The sequence below is a fragment of the Scaptodrosophila lebanonensis genome, unplaced genomic scaffold (genome assembly GCF_003285725.1).
Source record: "Scaptodrosophila lebanonensis strain 11010-0011.00,11010-0021.00 unplaced genomic scaffold, SlebRS2 tig00001410-arrow-pilon, whole genome shotgun sequence".
Lineage (NCBI taxonomy): Eukaryota > Metazoa > Arthropoda > Insecta > Diptera > Drosophilidae > Scaptodrosophila > Scaptodrosophila lebanonensis.
This window is the reverse complement of record NW_022060738.1, coordinates 2,573,349-2,594,146: the sequence shown is the minus strand read 5'-3', so window position 1 is coordinate 2,594,146 and position 20,798 is coordinate 2,573,349. Positions and strand designations below refer to the sequence as shown.

At 35.4% G+C, this 20,798-nt stretch overlaps 1 protein-coding gene across 14 annotated transcripts in view; it reads right to left on the bottom strand.

Moving 5' to 3' along the window:
* Positions 1–20,798, bottom strand: part of LOC115630425 (GTPase-activating protein skywalker) — a 70,908-nt gene that overhangs the window by 11,633 nt on the left and 38,477 nt on the right. For 7 of the 14 annotated variants that reach the window (XM_030526969.1, XM_030526977.1, XM_030526968.1 and 4 more), the window contains 2 exons: positions 7,961–8,163; positions 7,688–7,892 (listed from right to left, as the gene is read on the bottom strand). In XM_030526969.1, the coding sequence (XP_030382829.1) occupies positions 7,688–7,892; positions 7,961–8,163 (408 nt within the window). Of the gene's footprint in view, positions 1–7,687; positions 7,893–7,960; positions 8,164–11,896; positions 12,402–20,798 lie in introns of those variants that run through there. The other 7 variants (XM_030526964.1, XM_030526966.1, XM_030526965.1 and 4 more) reach the window with 4 other exon arrangements.

The following is a 20,798-nucleotide window of genomic DNA, read 5'->3' as shown; positions in this document are numbered from 1 at the left end:
TATATGTATAATCGCTGAATTTACAATGCAGCTTGAGTTATTACCATTGATTGGCTCTCTAATTGGCCAATTAGTAGATATTTTTGGATCTTGCGATAAGTCTAGCTGTGAAACATTTTGCAGCAGCATGAGATTTAAAGACTGTGCCTGACGAATTGCACTATCTCTGACGTCGTACGTACGAGTAGTTTACTAGCTTTTCCAGATATAAATCGCTCGCCATACTCGTATCACTATATTGTTGTTCACACTAGAAATGTTACTAAATCGGAGCTGTTGGCTTTGCTGTTCTAAATCTGAGGAACAAACAAACTAAATGCCAACCGCCTGCTTATCTAAAAACCTCGCAAGCCCCACTAAAAGGGAGTACAAGTATGTATGATATAGAGATCATATCATCTCTTAATTGACTCAGCGTGCAAACACAAACAGTAGGGGTTAAAAATAGCAAGGCAAGTACACAACATTTGAAATACATACATATGTATGTACAAATGTATATAGTATACATGAAATATAACATTCCATTGAAGCACTCTTTACGCCTCGTTGATGCAAATTTGAAACTGAAACTGAAGAACTGAGAAAAAAACGAAGATTCTCAATTGAAGGCATTAAATATTTTAGCTAATTGATGCGCTTTGATGTGTCGACTTCAAAATATTGTCTGGACTCGCCACAAAGCTAATAAATATCCATTTCACTTTTGTTACAAACTCAATACTATATGAAATATACATTTTTTACGCCTAATGAAGATGTTTGGTATTTAAATCAAAACACGTGCACGCTAGACATTTGAATTCTGTTGTTTTTGCTCAATTACTCTATAAAGCAAGCAGAATGAAATGTTTGTACGCTTGTTTGTCTGTTTGTTTGGGCAGGGCATACAAGTCAAGAATAATAAACAATCGTAAAACAAATGACAATCAAACAAAAGCATGGCAGAAGAAAAAAGCAAGCGAAATGTTATAAAAAGTGCGCATTTGTTTTAAGAGCGTAAAACCACCTCGCCTATATACTGGTACACACATGTACATATAAGTAGATATATAACTTGAATTTTATTTGTGTCGACACAAAATACTCTTGACGTATTGAAAAACATCTTAAACGAAGACTTATAAGTTAGAAAAAAATAAAAAACTAAAATAATATAATATGTAGTAAAAAACCGTACTCTTTGAGATAATTGTAGCTTCACAAATAAATATAAACGAATACTATAAATACAAAAAAAGTTTAATTACCATCACTAGTAATAAACAATAAAAAAAATGTACACAATAAAAGAAACACGAAATTAATCAACTAAATTAGTGGGCAAAAAGTCTAGATAATAAACAAATTATATATAAAATAAATATAGAACAAATGAAACTAATATGGTTAAGAACATTTGTTAAAGAGAAAATTATTAGCATAATGGAAAATATTTATTATGTTAGAAAATACAATCAAAATAGAAAAAAAAAATTGTATCAAGAACCGAATAATATTGTTCGATTTTGAACTATGTTGTGTTTATATTTTGTAAAATATTTATTTATTTCCCTTTTTTGATTAAATTGTTAATACTTTATTTAAAGTCATATTTCTTTTAAATTAAATGTAATTTTTTAAATCAATGTTTTATATGGTTAGTAAAAAAAAAATTAATAAAATATAGTAAAAACTTTAAAAATTAAATATATATATTTCAAAATGTGTATATAGAAATGTACAAAAAAGAAGAGATTTTTTAAAAAAAATATAACAAACAATATAAAATATTTATAAGAAAATAAGAAACATAAAAATGAGTAAAAGTACAACAAAAACGTAAAAGGGAAAAAGAGATATTGTTTACGCGAGAACAATTATTTGCTAGCCACACAAAACCGGCAGCCCCTAGGGTTTCATGTGAATGTTATGCTCACGTGCTCGGCTCATTAGGAAAATTAGGCAGGCGTTGGTTGACAAACGGCGTGCGACTCGACAAAGCAAAATATAATATATCTAGATATGTGCGTGCATATGTATGTTTATGTGTGAATGAGTCTAAAAATAGCCAAGGATGTTAACGCGCCAAACATGAGATGCGTCGCAGTTCTGAGTGCGAAAGTCGCAAATAAAAAACAGAGACACATATTTGTATACTTATATGTGTCAAAAATAAAAAACTGTGCTAACCACTCGAACGCATACATCGCCCAACCAGCAACCAACTCGACACTCACTGGAATTTGTGCTCGAGTCTTGTTTTTGCATTCCTTCGGCCACTGTTTTCTTTGTTTATGCACACATTTTACTTTTTTTACTTAAGTGGCAAATTCGCATTTGCATAAAAAGTCAGCGGCGACGCCAACGACGTCCACCATATGCTTAAATTGCCGCAAATACACACAGACAATGACGTCAACGAGACGCACACACCCTTAAATACAAATGTATATACTTTGCATACAAACGGTACACACTCGGGCCAATGTTTATGTAAAGCTCTTGAACTTGAAATGCACAAAATGTTGTTTTGAATCGCCAGTGCGGAGATTTCAATATTCAAGCCCGATACGTTTCATTTATTTGCGAGTTCGAGTGGGGCGTCAGATAAGTACTCGGAAGGGATAAAGAATTGAAACTGTTTGTTTTTATTTAGCATAAGTAACCAACCTCTTGAACTGTCACACTATACTGTTGAAGAAAAACATTCGACATTCAATAATCATCTACCATTCTGTACCGAACTCTTTACTCCAGCTGAAGGCCATTTGTTTAAAAGGGTCCTTTTTATTTAAATTTGTATTAAATATGCAGATTTAAAATCAATCGTCATTCTTTTTATGCAACTACATCTGCATATCGAAATATTTAAATTTGGTAAGCTTAAGTTTAAGAATAGAAGAAACAATAAATTCAAATAATACTGGAAGGCATTCCAAGATATTTAATAAATGCGTCCAGTTATTACATCAATGCAACAATATAACAATTTAATGACTATTTCAATGGCTTTGTTAGACTTGCTGTGGAATTTCAAATTATTCGCACCAATACTTATTTTGTAAGGAAATGAGAACTCTTTTTCGATTTTAGAAGTAAAATATGTGTTATCTCTGATCCTCCATTACCAAGCAGATCAAATACACTCCAATTACCTTGAAGTAAAATGATATAATATGTTTTATAAATATATCGAACACTTAGAAATGATCGATATAACGATTACTTAGCGGACCGACCAGACATTAAGAAATACTCAAAAATGTAATTTATTTTCAGGTAAAACGTACCTTACAAGTATGTCTGACAGGACGACCTTCAGCTTCCAATTTCTGGGCCGACAGGCCTACATGTGGTACATGATTATAGTCGAAAATGTTATTTTCATTTACAACAAGATGAACGCAAATAAATACAAACAACATTTTCGTTTTCAATACCGCCAGCAATTTTTGCCATTTTCCTTTTCGGCAAATTGTGTAAACAATGGCGGAGGCACATGCATGTAAAATAACAATTGTACATCAAAAAAAAAAAGAGGCAAGAAAAACGACCGCGAGACAAACCAATTATTTTTCTAGAGATACGTACATATGTATGTATGGTATGTACGAGTATGTGTGTTTGAAAAGTGCACAGGGCGATGAAAATAACAACAACAATAAAAAGTATTACCTTGAGGTATTGCATTCGTAGACCGGAATTAAAACTAATCGCTGCGGAGATTTCAAACTAGACAGATAGACAGACACACGGACAGACACATTTCACATATTTCGTAAACAAACCTCCAAAATTAACACAAAACAAATCATCTACACCAACAACAACAACAACAATTATAATAATAACTTCGAAAGCTGGGCAGTGGGAGCGCGACTTTTGTAATGTTGACCGACCTCGGCGTCTTATCAGCGGGACTTTATCAAATCATGTGCTCAAATGAGTCGCATTTTATTGATGCCGCTTCTCAAGCCTACCTATACAACCATACACACATACATACATATGCACTAAGCACATAGCTATATACATATATATACAAGTATATGTACATATATACATACATGCATGAATGATAACGATATTCTAAATAAAGTGCGCCACACTTAAAGCGCAGCGTTAGACCCTGTACATACAAGTATGTATGTACACATATACATACTTGTATAGGTATTGGATGTATGGGATGTATTGTGTATAAGGGGCCAGCGTACATACAAAAGTTTATTGCCGGCAAAAGTTCAGCATCTCAAATTAATTAGATTATGGGAATGACGTGCGTCAGAGCTGGCGAACACAGCTGGCAAAAACAAACGAAAACTAGCGAATAAATTGAATACGGGTGTTCTCAATGTTATCTACGATTTGCAGCGGAAGCCTGCCTAGCATAGTGTACTAGTTGAGAATATACTTGAGAGTTTTCCAAAATGTTTAGAGCAAGCACTGCCGTAGAGGCAATAAATATTATATCTATCGATCTTTATCATCTTAGTCAAATTTCTTTTTGATTATAATGCAACGTCAAAAAAAAAAAAACAATCTCAACAAAGGATACTAAACGAGTAAACTTATTTTATAGTAGGATAGATTTAATGAGCCCCATCTACTAAATTTGTACAGAAATGCTAACCAATATCTACTTCCAATATTTCAAAATACTATAAAGTCAAGAAATATAAATAAAATACTAACAAGTAAAAAAGCTAAAGTCGGGTGTCCCGACTTTGAAATACTCTGTACATATGTTTACAATAATTATAGAAAATAAAAAAAAATATATATAAAAAAAAAATTGGATCGATTTTACCTCTCTCGGTATTCGAACTCACGTAAAGGGTGTATAATTGCACATTTACATAGCAATTGCGTCTGTGTGAGTGTATGTATGCCTATGCGCATCTATTCGTGTCTGTGTAAGCATTTTCGCAGTCAACCAAACAGCAACATCAACAACAGCCGCGGGCAGCGCTTGAGCAGCGCTGCAGCAGCAAATATATTTATGGCTATAAATTCTTGGTAAATCGGTCTATCATAGTGAAACTTGGCATACGGACACATAATTACTAACTGGGGGTATATGCAAAATTTTAGTTCGAAATTCCAAGAATTACGGGAGTTACGATTTGCGGGGGAGAGGGGGGAGGGAGGGGAATTCCAAAATATACATTTTCTGCGTATTCACACAAGGCATCTTGGACTAAAATTTGGTGTTCCTAGGTCTTATAGTCTCCGAGATATAGGCGATTATACGAATGGAAAATCGGGAAAACCCCCATAGGGGGGAAGTGCGGGGGAAAATCAAAAAAATAAAACAAACTCGTATAGAATACACACATAACGCATCTTTGTGGAAAATTTGGTGTCTCTATCTCTTATAGTCTCTGAGATCCAGGTGTTCATACGGACGGACAGACGGACAGACAGACAGACAGGGCTAGATCGACTCGTCTTGTCACGCTGATCAATAATATATATACTTTGTGGGGTCTGCCACGCCTCCTTCTGCCTGTTACATTTTTCAGCTCCCGCAAACCTAATATACTCTTGTACATTTCATGTACAGAGTATAAAAAGTATATCAGCTTAAATTTTCCCAAAATAAGTTCAGAAGTTTCAGTTATTATTTACGTCATCTTTCATTTGCAAATCAAATCAAATTTTAATTTTGATCAACAACCTACAGATCTAATATCTTTGAGTCCATATGAACAACTGAAACAATGTTTAGTCTAAAAAGAAATGGGAAATGAGAAAATGGGTCGGTTTACCTAAAAATGGCATTCAAATTCATTGTCATTTAGTGAGTTAACGACGGATATGATGATGTTCTTCATTTTTTACGCTTACCTATATATCTGTACAATGTATCGGTATTTCTCAAAGATTGACAAGATTGCATCAATATTCGTAATAACTTGAGAAGATTGACAACATTGCATCAATGTTCGTAATAACTTGATTCGCTTTACACACTTGTGATCAGTTTACTCTTGCCAGACTTCGATTCCAGTGGAAATTAGTCATCACCAGAAATTGAATTAGTAGCAACATGTTTTAATTGTAATCCAAAAAAAAAGAATAAATACCTCAAGCATTCATTTTATTTTACTTTTTTCAGTTCTGAGTTTGTTAAGGAAAAACATTAAATGCATCTTTTATCGCGAGTAATGTTTTAACCAAAAACTCACTTCTAAGTGGTATTGTGAGCACATACTGGTTAAGTCCAATCAACAATCTCTGTCGCATGTGACCAGTTTAATCCGATTTCCAACAGTTAACAATTCAAATAAAAAATTATATGTTGGCAAACAATTCAATTGACTGACAACAATAACAACATTTACGAATCGCTGCCAGACAAATGCAAATGAACTGATAACGACGGGTGGACGGCAGGAGACTTGAAGAAATCAAATAAAAACAACAGCAACAACAAGTACCAAGGCAGGTATTGTATTGTAGCTTGGAATTGCTGCTAATGTGAAACACTAACTACAGCGTCATTAATAGACGCTACTCGTACGATTTGCACTTCATATTAAATTAAATGCAATGTGGAATGTTGACCAAATCAATTCGCTGCCCATCACGAAACTTCAATTCACGCAAAATTGTGATAAGATGAAGGGGACAGGTGGGCGGCAACGTGATTTACAATTGTGCCACTTATTTGTTTACTTTGTAGATGCGATAAAATGTATTCATCAAATATTTACATTAACATTCACATTCACGAGCAGTGCCCCCACCATAGGCTCGATTGAAAAATAGATAGAAGTGGCTACAAATTTTGCTCGGCAGGTGCGATTACCGGCACGTAGAGGGCCACCGAGCCGAGCTGATACCAAATTCATTTCAAGTGTTTTGTTCAAAGTACAACAACAGCAACAACAATAACAACAACAACACAAAGCCAAGCACGTGATGTCCGGAGAATCGACCTTGCATATTATAAATTGCCGCTTAACTCGTTTACGATTTAGAAGTGGAAGATAGAAATGGAATTTGGTTTCAGTTCTTCTTAAAATAAAAGGCATAAAAACAGATAAGCCCGCCATATACCGAGATCTGCTTAAGTATTATTACGTAATAAAAAAAAAGGACTATTTTGATGATACATTTATAACAAATATATGCACGTTTTAAAGTAGAATGTAAATATTGTGAAACATATCTAGCATTAATGAAAAATCCCATTATTTGCCATTATTTATTTTCGAATTTTTGTAAACAATCAAAAACCAAAACTGTCAGAAGAAGGGGAGAGTTGGCAGGTGCCGGAAGTTTTATATAGAGGGTTGATGATATAAGACATTTAAACTATTCTAAACACATTTAATATTTAATTTCTATTTCGACCTAAATACTTCTAGTAAGATTACCACATCTTTGAAAAATTATATGGATCATATTATTTTAACATATTACGCTGGATTTCGTTTCAAATAGTTCACACCAGAACCGTAATATATAAATGTTATGTTACTTCAATTGAAATCAATTCTACTACATCATAAACCTTGGATTCACTTCTTCTATTGAATTATTACATTTTAAATGACACATTAAAAATGCTCTATTTTAAATCATTTAAGTTCTTAGCATGAGAATCGCAGAGGAGAGCGTCTAACAATACTTTCACTTTAGTTTTTCTGACAAAAACATTTAACAAGTTTAAGGATTCAATGATTTGTTTACTTACCCGACATGAAATGCAATAGTATCGATGTAATTGGGTACAATACTGGACTGTAGGTTATATCGGGGCAGTCATAGCCCAAGACATTCACAATGCGATCGGCCACCGCACGACCCGTGCTGGTCAAGTGGTAGGGCAAACAGTGTGTGGCATCAACGAAGGCCGGCAACATGATGGGCTTCTCGGACAACTCTGTGGTGCCGAAGACCTGGTAGGCAATTAAGATCCATAATATTATAGCACTGACTGTTCGGATAGGAGCCAAAATGTACATACCTGATGGACCATCTCCCAGTAGAAACCATCCAGCGTGTTCTGCTTGGTCAGATGCTGTCCACATAGCAGTGGCCATAATTGTGACCGTATTGGCGAGTTGATCGGCCACGAATTCTCTCTGAGTATGTTCTTCACCTCGCGTTTCTTGCCCTGCTGCAGTTGTTGTTGTATTTCGGTGAATGAGCGTAAGGCGGGCTCTTTGCCTAGAATAGAAATAAGAAATTAGAATAGTGAGAACAAGTCATACCCAAGTCAAAGTTACTTAGGCTAGGTCGCTAAAAAATAGACCTAGCGTGCTGGCCGTCCAACGCTTACTTTTTATGCATCGTAAATCATGCAAGCGTCGACTATATTTTCACTTAAGTATTTATACTAGACATACATACATATTTATACTTATACAGCGTAGAATTGTTTGCTCAACACGCAAGCTCAAGTGCCAACGCCCTGATAAGATGTTTGGCCAAGTTATCAGTCAGGCTTCTTGGCTATAACCTCCCCATCCCTCTCCTCCCATGGCACATCATCATATGACAAACTATTTGGACGACTCTTTATAGCAATTATCGTTACAAATACCAACAAGTGGTTCTTGAGGCTTGCCAGTTGCCTCAACTCAAGTATTTGGGCAATAATAGGGTGTCCAGTTTTAATGCCAATTTAATAAAACAAGTTCTCATGTGCTTTAAAAATATTTAGAAACATAATCAGATACGTTTTATGCCTAACGTTGTGCTTTCTATAAACACAAGACGCACTTATTTGTAATCAGACATTTGGAAAAGAGTAATTAATTTTTTGTATTGATGGCACAAATATGAAAGTGGGGCAATTATATGTGTGTATAAATAGTGCGTCTAATCTTTAGTAGTTTTGGCTGTTTATTCAGCTAATCGATCATCAAGTGATTGCTTTTGGTAGTTTTCTATCGCACACAAACTTTCTCAATGTTGCTACGAACAGCCTTCAGTTGTAAAAGTTTTATGAGTTTGGGACACTATTTTAGCACTATTTTAATTAAATATGGTTGCAAATATTCTATATCAATTTCCATGTAAGGAATGCTATTCCTTCATAAGCCTTTTCGCAGCTTGTCCCAGTTCCCAAGATTCCTATTCCTTTATATCAAAACACAAATCTCAACATATGTATGTATATTCAAGTTTGAATTGTAAGTGATTTGATTCAACACGTGAGTAGACCCTTTAGGCTTAATTGAAAAATTCGTTATAAACTCATTTCAGGCCATTATAGATATTGAAGAACCTCGTGTGCTATTGATAAGTTGACGTCAAACCCCAAGACCCCAATGATTAGGAATATATTGTATATGGGTGAACATGTCGATTATCTAATTTCCAGCATTATAATTGATTGCTGTGCGAACGAACGTGAAAATGTCTCATTATAACTTAAATGACAGCTGATCGATTTTTGCATGGCTGCTTATCATCAAAAGTTTGTGACTTTCAGAAACGTTGTTATTGCACTCAAAAGTAAATAAATAAAGCAACTGATAAGGCCTGGCCTTTTTTTTCGTTCTTTTCTACAGCTACCTGACAAAGTTGTAGCGCTTTGTTTTTTTTTTTTTTGTGCTTTTTTGTTGTTGTCCTATATATGAGTAGAATGCCATTAAAATCTCTTTAGTAAGCTGTTTGTGTTCAATTAAATTTTACAAAAGCTTTACACCTATTTTGCGATATCAAATGACTGCACCAAATGCCATAAAAATTAACAACAATAAAGCGATAAAAATGTAGACAATAATAACAATAAAAAAAAAACTGAAATTGTATAATTGAGCGCTCAGTTTGCATTTTGCGCGTTTGTGTGAGTAATTAATCCGCCAATTTGCATTAAAGAACAAGATAGAACGCTACAGTCGAGCAAGCCCGACAGTAAAATAGCCTGTACTCTCCACAAAAAAAGAAAAATTAAAAAAAAAAAAATTTAAAAAAAAATTAAATTATTAAAAAAAATTAATGAATTAATTAATTTAATTAAATTAGAATATATGTTTATGTTTAGTTTTAACAGCATACATTTACATCACGTACCTATGCGTGTTTATATGCGTGTATGTATGCAGCACAAAGTTAAACCAAAGCAGCAACAACAACAACAGCTGCGGGCAGCGCTGCCGACAGAGGCAGCGCATGAGCAGCGATTTTACTTATGGCTATAACTTTCTTCAGAATTGACCTATCATGATGAAATTTGGCACACGGACACATTAGTACTAACTGGATGTACCTACCAAAATTGATTTCAAAATTCCGAGAATTACGGAAGTTATAAGAAAAAACACGAATTGCGGGGAAGTGGGGGGGTGCATCGAAAAAAAACTCAAACTCGTACTTTCTCGGTCTTAGGAGAATATGGAAACCAAGTTTGGTTATTCTAGCTCTTATACTTTCTGAGATCCTTGCGTTCATACGGACAGACGGACAGACAGACGGACAGACGGACAGACGGACGGACGGACAAGGCTATATCGACTCGGCTTCTCATCCTGATCAAGAATATATATACTTTGTGGGGTCTGCCACGCCTCCTTCTGTGTGTTACATACATGCGCACAAAACTAGTATAGCCTTTCACCCTTTGGGTACAGGCTATAAAAATGTAAATATTGAGGCGAGAGGAACAGCAACAACATTGCGCAAGTTATAAGCGAATGGGCTACGTCTTTTCTAATTTGTATGTATGCGGTAATTTTCCTATATCGTATGTACTGGTATAATCAATTGTTGTGTAGAGAGTGCTGCTCAATGAATTGGAACGGGGATAAGAGCCACAAATGCATTTAAACAATTTGACAGCGCCGATATTGAAGACGCAATGACGCAAGCGAAGTTGATAATTTATGATTGATGTTACGATAATAAATATGAATAATATGAATAAATTAATTAACACATTTGAGTAAGTTCATACTGACTTGTGTGGACTTAAACAGATGTGAGTTTTATGGAGCACATCGTCATTTCCAATTCGCGTTTTCTAGTAACTCTAACTATTTTCTTTCTACCAACAATTTGTGATCAATTGTTACATTAGAAGACCAACCAAATTGAACTTATTTCGACGGCTTCTAATATATGAGTTTTATGGAGCACATTTTCATTTCAAGTGGCCCACAATTAACAACATGTTGTATCAAAAGTTTCACTCTGTTTCTTTGATTTGAAATTCATTCTGCTTGATCGCAATTTAACTCGTACGCTTTTTGTTGAAAGTGTTTCCAAAATTTTTGTTGTAACTAGAAACGCTATTAGTTAGTCTGCTGAATGGTTTTCCAAAAATGTAGACAAGAATTGGCAGATGCTTGGGCTAAATAAATTGTGTCTGAATCAATATTGCTTGCGTTGGTCAACAATTAATGGATTGAAAGAGATAAATAAATATGACATAGGGGGTGGGAGATACAAGTATACCAACTTGTATCTCCCACCCCCTATACCTCCCTATAAAGATACCATAGTTTCGTTTGTTGTTATCTTGAGTGGCAATGTCCTGAGCTACTCGTACAACAACTGCACTTAAAACACCATGTCAAGTTAATCAGATTTTTTTTCCATTTAGGGGGTATTCTTAACTCTTATCTGCTTAATTTATTTTTGAAATACGAGTATAAGGAATGGGAAGAACTCTGAATAGCGTAAGTACAAGAAATATCTTGCTTTCTGCCTTAAAACCGACTTATTAACACTATTGGCTTCCATTGGTGTGTGTCTTCGCTAAATTAGCGTCTCACAACACTTGAACAGCAACATGTAAATGGTTTTTTATTACATTTTGAACTTTTCACTTTTGTTTTGTGTGTCGCACTAAATGTCGTTTTATGTTTAGTTTCTTGAATGCTTCTCTTTCTTTCTTTCCCCCTCTCTGTATCTGTGTTGTTTTTTTTTTAGGTACCTAATCAAGTTTTATTACCTGGGCTGAACTGCCAGCACTGGCACTTTGTGGTTATGTCATTCGAGCTGGCCGCAATGAAGAGCGGCAGCTCAAAGAACTTTTCGCATTCGGGATCAACGTAGATGCTGCTGCGTCGACTGCTAAACTGCTCCAAGTCGCGAATGCCCAAAACTTTGCCAACCATATTGTTGTTGACGTGATCGTTGTTGTTGTTGCTGCACTTTTTGTTTAAATTAATTTTTTGGTATTTTGTTGATTATCACAGCCAAAACGTAGCAACAAATACAAAATGTATTTAAATGTAAATTTTTGCCTTTTTGTTTCTTTTTTTATTTATCAGTATTTTGAGGTCTGCTTTCTCACTTGATTTTTAATGTTATTGTTTTAATTTATTGCGCTCTGCAGTTTCGTTGCTTATTTTTTTGTTCGTTTCTGTTTCAGCTCTGCTGTTCGTTGACAGCAAGAGCAACGACAACAACAGCAACAGCAACCAACACTTGAAATTTATTTGCAACACATTTAAATTTTAATTTACATTTTTTATTTAGCTTTCTGCTGTTGGAATTTTGTAAAAAATTAATTTCAATATCTTTACATTTCGTGCCAGCACAGTATTGAATTACTTATGTATATTATTATTCCATAAAAAATTGCGTATTGTACTTCGCGCTGATCGCTTTCGATTTAATATTCTGTTTGCCGTTTTCAAATTCGAATGCCGTAGGCCTACGTGCGACGCGTTCGAATGCGTCCGATGTTCTCAGCGAGCTCCGCAGTTGGCACAAGCCGGCTTGTCTCGCTGTCTCGTGAATGAAACCGAAAGCTCTAAAAATCAAAATGGGGTGGCAGTGGCGGCAGGCCAGTCAATCAACCGACCAGGCCAACCAGCCAGCCCGTCAAACGGCCAGTGAGAGAGCGGACCGCGTCGGAGCGCTCGACTCGCTCAAAAGTGGGCGGCATAGAGCAAATTGATCGCAACCTGGCGCGTGCAAGCTCGGAGCTTTTTTTTTTTTGTATATACTCTTTGCCTTTGAAAGGTAATTGATCTTATTGGGTTTGTGAAAATGTACGTGACAGGCGGAAGAAAGAAGCATCTCCATGATTAGCACGACAAGGCTAGTCGATCTAGAAATGTCCCCCCATCCGTCTCTCTTCTTGCCCGCCTCGATTTCCCGAATATCTGTACCTATACTTTTAATCAAACTTGGTATGTAGGCTTTTATTTTTTCAATTTTCCCTTGCCATTTCAAAGTTACACAATCAAAATTTACAACCAAATTTAAATTTAAGCCAAATCCCTAAATTTTGTAAAACTTTACTCAAATCTTCATACAGTTTTGTTTATATTTTTTTTAATTTGTCTTCCACCGCTAGACAGATTACCGATACCTTCCACCTAAAATTTGTATACATATGTTATTATTAACATAAAACATACGTTTATTTGAATGTCATTCAAAGAGCCGTTCTTCCTAATTCATCCTCTTCTAATTTGCAGAATTTCATATAGCCAACATTTGAATTAACCAATGGTGTGACTAGTGTGAATAACCAATATGGCCTTCTACATTTATTTCCTTCAACTTCTATCAAATATATTAACAGTGGTTAAAGTTTTCTTCGATTTTTTATTAATTAGTACTGTGTTTTTAAAGAGATACTGCTCACATTAGCTACATTACCTAAATTTCGTATGGTTTTTATAAAAAAAACCTCTGCCTTAATACAGCGTCGATAATTTTATATGCCCGCTGTAGGGTATTTTACTGTCGGCTAATCCCGTGGTCTGTAACATTCTCTCTTCTTTCATTCTGTTTTTTTCTTAGCTTCTTATATGGAGTGTGGATGTGTGTGTGCTGTTCTATTCTGTTCTGTTCTCGTGCTCCTTCTTGTTTAATTATTTTTACGATGCAGCAGCTGCTGGCGCCGCAGCGGCCGCCATAGCGCAAACAGCTGTTTTCTGTTGTTCTCTACACACATGTGCGAGTGTGTGTGTTTGTTGACAGCTATAAACTCTGCTCTGCACGCCCTGTCAGTGGGTGGGTGAGGGAAAGGGCATGTGAATGCTTGCTATGCGGCCCAAATCTCTGTAACCGCTTTATAAATAGCATCTCATCCGATGTGTGCGAGTGTGTGTGTGTGTGTGTTTGTGTGCGTGTGTTTGTCTTGTGGGAAATTTCGTAAGCATGTGCCGCGAGCAGAAAATGAGTTTCTGATTTGCCAATGCCATTTCTTCATATGCTTGGAAAATTGTCGGAATTTTCGTGTAAAAATTCTTGTGACGCTACGTAACCAATAACCACAACAGGCTGTTGGGAAATGCCGACAGATATTTGTTTTCATGGGAAAGTTGCTTGGCTCGCTTGGCCAACAATATTTATGGTTATTTGTCCGAAAAGAAATTCTTACCCATTGACTCAACGTCAACTATAGGCGTGTCGAGTGAAATGTCTAATAAAGGTACATACGCGAGATGTGAAGAAATTAATTCAATAAATTTCCGTTATATCCAAAGTATGGAAAATATTGATATATATTCTTATCGATTTTGAAAGGCTGGTGGTATTTGGCACAGCATGGAAAATTATTAAGCTATGGATATTCTACAAATAATTGCAATTCTATTTTTAAAAACAACGATAAAGTTTGATGCATAATTCAATATGCCACATTGCAAATAAATCGGGTCAGCTTATACATAACTACGATTTATTATAATTTTCCATAATTTAAACATTCCTAGTAACAATACCTATATTCTCATTCCATTGGTTACCTCATGTAGAGCCAGCAATTATTGGACCTATATGGTTGCTTATATAAGTATCAATCAAAAAGCAATTCAAACATTAAATTGAACAAATATAAGAGCTTCAGCGTTTTCTCTCTCCCTATAGATATGTAGCGCCCTGCAGAGTCTATATAGCCTGCTCCAAGCAGTGATCACGTGTGGTTTTTGAATACACACCATAAACTTTACCATGCATTGTTTGTGGAATTCTGTTTGGTAGCCATTATTTCTGCTAATTCTTTATTTTTTAAAGATATTAGCATATCATATACAAATTGATTTTTCGCACATTTCTGCACTACGCACACGTCATCTCTGATACAGCAACTAATTTATAGCGTTTGTTTGTTAGATTCTAGAAATAAATGCATTGCTCAAAATAGATGATACCAAAGCGAGCAACTGAAGATTAATAAAGCGATCCATTTAAAATAGAATCGGATTTAGCAAACAAAGAACAAGCCATAGCCATTAAAATGTTTTGCGTTGTGGCATATTTATTTATCCGATTGTTGGTGACACAGTGCCAAGAATTTTGGCGGCTCCTAAATCTTGCACCAAAAATTCTTGAATTTATCTTTATGTCTACTATATAGATACATAATTATGGCGGGTTTTGCAAACAATCGGGCTGGCTGAATTGGCCACACATTATGAAGGCACGTATTTATTGCAAGTGCTTGACGTGATTTAATTTTGAATTACGAATATTTTCTGCCCTATGACGCACACAGATCGAAAGATCGACGTACCTATGAATACAGATACTCGTATAATCGAATAACGAACGCATTTAGATATGCTTCTTTAATCAAGAACTCGATTCAATGGAAGTCCATATTTTGGCGTTGCATTTTCTTTTCTTTTTTTTGGCACCTATGTACTAACTTTTTATTCATACAATAAACAACTATTAATGTTATTTATCATGAAATTATTGCAGAACTTGAAGAGGATATTCGTTCCAACTTTAAGTTTTAATAGAAGTTTTATTGATTTTTCTTGTTTTTTAATTTATTGGCTCAAGCTCACTTTAGAACTCTTCTAATATTAAAACGTGATTCAAAATATTTTTATTTTATAATTTATGTAAATTATTTCTAATGGCAGAAACACGATTGTGATATTTATAAAATCAGCGCGTTAATTACTTAGCGTGTGCTGCGAAAACTCCTAAAAATGGATCCTAAAAGCCAACTCTTCTCGGCGGAATTTCTAAGTGGTTGTGCAAACCGACATATGAGAGGTATATATAAGAACATATCTGAACTATAGATGTACAGTTTCCGTATTTTTATATTAATAAGTTGTTCTTTTTCATATGTTTGTTAGTTTATATTCAACCGATTGGATAGTTTACTCTGTATGTAAAAAGAGTAATAAGCTTTAACCGAAGTGATTAAGCTCATAAGATCAACTATAATATCTGGTTTATTGTGGTTGACGGTAAAGGAGTTAAGAGCAGCAATTTGTTTAACTGACTAGTAACTCATAAATATGCGCATTAACTCGTAAATAAATCGTGATTCAAAACGAATTTGTTGTTTCTCTTAAACGAATAAATTATTATTTTCACTCAAGCATATATAAACATATTAAATTTGTAAATAGATTTCTTAAGTTTGCGGCTATTTTAAAACAAGAAATATTTATTTTCTTTAATTTTCACAATTGTATGCCAGAATAATGTCTACTTTTGTTGCAAAGCTCTTAAATTGAACGCCACCTCAGCTCAGCACCTCGCCTCAGCACCCCATATGTGTGTACTCGTATGTTCTTAGAAACGGTTGGCATTTTGAAATTTATGGGAAATCTATTTTATTGCACTACCTGAACTAATTCTCGTAACATTTTATGCATTTCCCGCTAAACTCAAGCGCCTTTTCTTGCCATAAACATCTGTTGGCATCAACGTGTAGATATCTGGTGTATACTACTCGTATATGTATTTCAAAAGCAGGCTGCAGACCATTTTTCAATTGAAATCAACAACAACAAACAAATAAAATTATTGTGACATGATCTAATGTGCAATTTTTAGTACGAATTAGAACAAAAGCGGAAACAATCGAGAAGAGGTGCCAAAGCGTAGAAAGAAAAGTCAAATAACTGTGTAGAAGATAGATCCAAAGACACGGCGGATTTAGGCGGATTCTGTACACAGAGGAGAAGGTGGCTGGGGTTGCTGTCTGATCCGCGAATGCAATTCATTAGATTTGTAATTTGTTGCTCTTCTTCGGTTGCGGTTGACGACATTATCGCGCGTGCTGCCAACTGACGAGCACAACACACAACATTGTGCAGAATTCTTATGCGCCGGTTGGTCGCTGATGTGGCTTGTGCCTAAAATTAAAACACAAAACACGTCGAAATCGATGTACATATGTATGTACATACATACAGACTACGTACATTTTGTACAGTTCTTATTTGCTTTTGTCTTTTGGTTTTGGCAAGCCGAAATGTGATTTATGTGGTTTCCTTTTCTACATGTCTTGTTTTGTTTCCAAATTGTCAATGTTTGAAAATATACGCTGCTAATTACACAAACACGTCATTGAGACTTATTTAGGGGGACGACAAAAAATAAAACAAACTCGCACAGCGTACACCCATAATCACATCTTTGTGCAAAATTCGGTATCAATTATTTTACAATTTTGATAAAACAGATTATTGCGAAGCACTATAAAAACAAACTCATAACAACTTTTATTATGATATTGATATAAAAAATAATGTTTTTGGCACAAGAACTGATTCTTTCACTGATAAAATATTGTGGTTATATATGCTTATTCTGCATGTGGATACAACAAGTCTGTATCCAAAGTTTGATGTGTTCAGCTGTTATGGTTCGAAAGTTCTCTTAGTTCATACAGACGGACATCTCTGTATTATTTCGACTTCTCCTTTATTCCACTAGAAATTTTCAAGTGAGCCACTGTGCGTCTCAGATTGTCCATCTGTCTGTCTGCGTTTCTCCCTCTCTACCTATTGAGTGAATTTCCTGTCTGCTTCGCCGACATCGCCAACTGTCGCAACTTTATAAATATATATATTTTTTCACACTTGTCAAATTCTTGCTGCTGCTTTTGTTTCGTTATTGTCTGCCATACACCATCAATCTGACAATTGATGCTCAATTAAATTAAATTAGCAAAGGCATCACGCCTTTCTTAGGCGGTCAGTCTCGTGGCTTTGTTTTGTTTATCAAATTCATTCGAGTCGTGATAAAAATAGCTTCACCTCCCCAAATGGTATACTGTAATAAATAACCACAACATACCGATGTTGCGCACGCGCTGAAGTTATCACATCTGGTAGTCTTTGGTAGTTTTCCGCAATAAGAATTTTCCAGCTTGTAAACGCCAAAGAACGATAATTACAAATTAATACACAACTAATCGAATTTGTTATGGTAAGGGCGTAATCTTAGGAAACAATTTATTTGATTGAATTGCTAGAATTTATTTAATATATATAATTCCATATCTTATCTTATCCAGTATAAAAAGGGTATGTTAGGATTCTGGAAAGTATGTAACAGGGAGATGGAAGGATCTACGACCCCGTAAGGTATATTTATTCCTAATCGACATGGCGAGACAAATCGACCTAGACATGCCCGCCCGCCTGTGCGGCTGTATGATCATCTGGATTTCAGAAACAGCTGTTCGCAAGACAACACGAGCTTATTTTATATTTTGGATTTATCCGCAAATGCTACATAATTTTGTCATTACTGTCTATATTAAAGACTCTTCTATTTCGAAGTCCATCATTCGGTAAAATCTAAGAAAAGCTATTAGCATAACAACGGTTGTCCTGCAGTGGGTCGCTCTATTCAATTCGTAAAGGTCCCAGAATAACAACCTAATCTAATTGAAACTTAATTAATAGATGTTATTGTAAAACTCCTCTCTGCTAATCAGTTTCATTTGCAGGCGCATATCAATTGGATTATAGATGGAAACGTTGTGGGAGGCACGCGCAGGCGTAGTATTATAGAAGTAAATAAATTAGTGCATCTGCCTGCTAAATGAAATTATAGCGATATTAATTAGAGGTGTTACTAATAAATAGCAGGCCCCGCTTTAAATGTGTTTTATAGGCAGTGTGGAATGTGCAATCAGCGTCCGTTTGTATGCATAACAAAACGATATTTAAAACCGGTTACTTGGTTGCTGCAATTTAAATTAAAGACACAATTGACTGAGTTTTTGTTCTAAAATTTAAATACACATGTACTTGCAAATATGTATATGCATACACCTTTTATGTACATTTCATTAAGTCAATGGAACAAAGAGAATTTAGCATTGAATTATTGTGGCAATTTGCATAAAAAACCAGCTTTAGTATGGCAAGAAAAAAGTAGCGCGCTTCATTTCATTTTATGAATTGTTATTGTTACGGCATTCTGAAAAGGTGAAATTATACTTTTATAAAGGTAAACTGGTGGGGAATATAACTGGTGGGCGGGCTAATAAGGCAGCCGGTTTTTGAGTCATTCGTCTCATAACTATAACTGCAAATCATCTTCTGTCAAACAATTATTTTAGTTATCACCAATAGGTCATTAAGGTTTGGAAAGTAGCAAACAAATTAAGCACACAATTTAATTCTGGAATCAAGAGCAAATTCTATACTTATTAGGCTTAGAGTTATCAAAATCTTAACTGATTTCGTCAGCAAATGAAGAACTAAGCTGCAGTGGCTTTGGTGAATTGGAGCTCAGGATTCTATGATCTTATAGAGGCCATAGGATTACTATACTATACTAAGAATACTATGAGACTTTAGTGAATTACTATTAATGGAATAATTGATTTCCAATTAGTTCTCTAGAACTGATGAATGAAATCCCTCTTAAAGGTACCTTTCTTTAAGATCAACCACAAACCTTTGTAATAAATAAATACCTGCAATTTTTTTTATACAAACAAGGCCTGTCACATAAAAGGGCATTTAAAATAAGGCTATAAAACAAATCATTCTTGAAACATCAACCAATTTGCAAAAAAAATAGCTTCAGAAGACGAACAAAAACCCAAAAGCAGGTTCTTAAAGTACAAAAAACGATAGAAATTAAAACTGCCCTCGTTTATTGCTTAGTTTTGCTTTCAATTCTCGCTGATATGCTGGTATATATTTATTTTTTTGCTAAGTGCGAAGCAAACACCTTGCAACACACATTCACACGGCGTATACGTAATCTATGTTGCTGCACAGAAGCAGCAGCAGCAATAGAAACAGAGTGGCACAAGAAACAAACAAACACACACATAAATATTACGATTATAAACAAAAATAGGCACACTCGCTGACCAACTGACTGACTGACTGACTGGCTGCGCGACTCACGCAGGCACGCAAGGCGAACGCGCCACGAGGCACGAGACTACAACTATAGCGCTCTAAAAAACAACTTGTCTGTATGTATTTGATGTTGTTGTTGGTTGTTTTTCTTCTTCTTTGCACTTGGCGCGCGTTATTTTATCATTTGCAGCGAGGCGCGATAATTAACGAGCCGCCACTTTAAAGCCGATTTGGTTTAACTTGCAATTGATGTTTTTTTTATTTTGGTGCATTTGGAGGCTGTGCTGAGCACATAAATGTACTATATGTGTCTGTGCGTATATGTGTGTGTGTGTGTGTGTTCGTGTTTGTGATGAAAATAATAATCTGAAAGCAATTACAGCATTTATAACTGACACGCGACTCGTTCTTCAATTTGATCAGATTGAATTTTATTTGATGTGGCTTTTGATTTCGTGTCTCGGATTTCTTGCTGGCAACTTTCGGCTGGCCGGGTGGTTTAGACGATAAATGATACGCAAATGGCAACAACCGCACCGACCGAGGGTTGAACTGATACTGCCTCTAAATACCTATGCACATATACGCGTATGTGTGCGGCATGTGCTCAGATGTTGCTGCTTCTGTGCTCAATTACGCTGCGTTCTGTGCAGGTGCTACGGTCTGCGGGTTTAACGGGGCGTATGAGCAACCCGCTCACCAACTCACCAACACAGGTAAATGAAGTTGATGATCATAGCAGAGCAGAGCAGAGCAGCAGTGCGACTCAAACGCTCGTGATGTGTGAATGCAAGCGATGTGAATTGT